Source organism: Neophocaena asiaeorientalis, unplaced genomic scaffold, assembly GCF_003031525.2.
Source record: "Neophocaena asiaeorientalis asiaeorientalis breed wild unplaced genomic scaffold, Neophocaena_asiaeorientalis_V1.1 scaffold31, whole genome shotgun sequence".
In the NCBI taxonomy this organism is placed as follows: domain Eukaryota; kingdom Metazoa; phylum Chordata; class Mammalia; order Artiodactyla; family Phocoenidae; genus Neophocaena; species Neophocaena asiaeorientalis.
Window position 1 is genome coordinate 104181 of NW_020175320.1, and position 1336 is coordinate 105516.

At 52.0% G+C, this 1336-nt stretch overlaps 1 protein-coding gene across 3 annotated transcripts in view; it reads left to right on the forward strand.

Moving 5' to 3' along the window:
• Positions 1-584, forward strand: part of TBATA (thymus, brain and testes associated) — a 12177-nt gene extending 11593 nt beyond the window's left edge. For 2 of the 3 annotated variants that reach the window (XM_024765537.1, XM_024765540.1), the window contains one exon: positions 347-571. In XM_024765537.1, the coding sequence (XP_024621305.1) occupies positions 347-432 (86 nt within the window). In that variant the 3' untranslated portion in view covers positions 433-571. Of the gene's footprint in view, positions 1-346 lie in introns of all 3 variants that reach the window. The other variant, XM_024765538.1, reaches the window with a different exon arrangement.
• Positions 585-1336: the final 752 nt, after the last annotated feature.

Sequence of the window (1336 nt, forward strand, 5' to 3'; positions counted from 1 at the left end):
AAGGTTGGAGGGGAGAGGAGAGGACAGGTATTCTCGATGTACACTGTTCTCCCCCACTAGACTGTAAAGGGTCCTGTGTGCCGGGCAGCGTGTCTGACACAGAGTAGGTACTGCTCAGACATCTGTGACCTGGATGTAGAAGAGGGTGGTGAGGCTGGGGGAAGGGAGCCAACCCCTCCCAGGTTGCCAGGAGAGCCCGAGCGGAAGCCTGGCCTCACCCAGGCACACACATATCCACCAGGGCCTGGCGGGGAGAAGGGGTCTCTCCAGATCTCCTGGGCAGCTCCCAGGTAGGGACCTGGCCCCTCACGCTCTCCTGCCTGCTGTGTTCCACCCCCTCCCCCAGAGAACCCTGGGAAAGCACAAGTTCTTCGCGTGCACTCCAGCCAGAACCCAGAAGAGAAGGCGGCAAAGCCAAAGGTAGAGCGTTGAGGAGTTCGCACCACTTTGCCCACCTTGCTCAAGAAGAGCCCCTGAGTTCAAAGTTTCGGCCTGCACCTCCTCAACAGCAATACCGGTTTTCCTATCACATGGAGCCTATTAAAATACTGTCTTCCCCTTAAGAGGACAGTTCCGCCTTCCTACCAGGAGGTCTGTGCTTGGGTAGTTTGCTCCAGGAGGGGGGATGAGCTGTACCAAACCATCCTGACTCCCTTGGAGAAAGCCTCCCCATGTGGGGCTTCTCTGGTTCTGTTAGGTTCCAGAGAACTGAAGGGCAGGTGGTAGATGGGGCTCTGCTCATCCTTGAGCCAAGTCTCCCAGGGTTCTGGGTAGATAAGAGCAGAGGGTGGGAACTCACAGGCCACTTTACAATACTGATCCATACCAATTATTGAGTTCCTACCAGGCACTGAGGCAGGTACTAGCTAATTCATATAGAACACTATATGGATTGCTGTACATATTTTATATATGGTACTATGTTTGATGTTCCCCAAAGCTCTATGAGGTAGAGAATCCCTCCCATTCTATAGATGAATAAACTGAGTGAGGCTCAGAAAGGTGAATTAGCTTGTCCAAGGCCACACAGTAAGTGACAACCAGGACCCAAACGCAACATGTCTGGATCTAGAATCCCTGCTCCTACCTGCTGTACTCTGTTGCCTTACGAACAGCAACCCTCACCAAAAGTTGTGCTCACATTCCTGAAGAGCATATGGTTAGGAAAATGGTGGTTGGCAAGATCAAGAAGGACAGGGACATTATATAAATGTGACCCAGATGCAACTGGGGTGTCTCTATCCTTTAAGATATAGAGAAGACGGCTTTGACCCTCTGGGAAGTCCAGTGTCTTCCTTGAGATTTCTGCAAATTGCTTGGGATGGGGTGGGGAGGT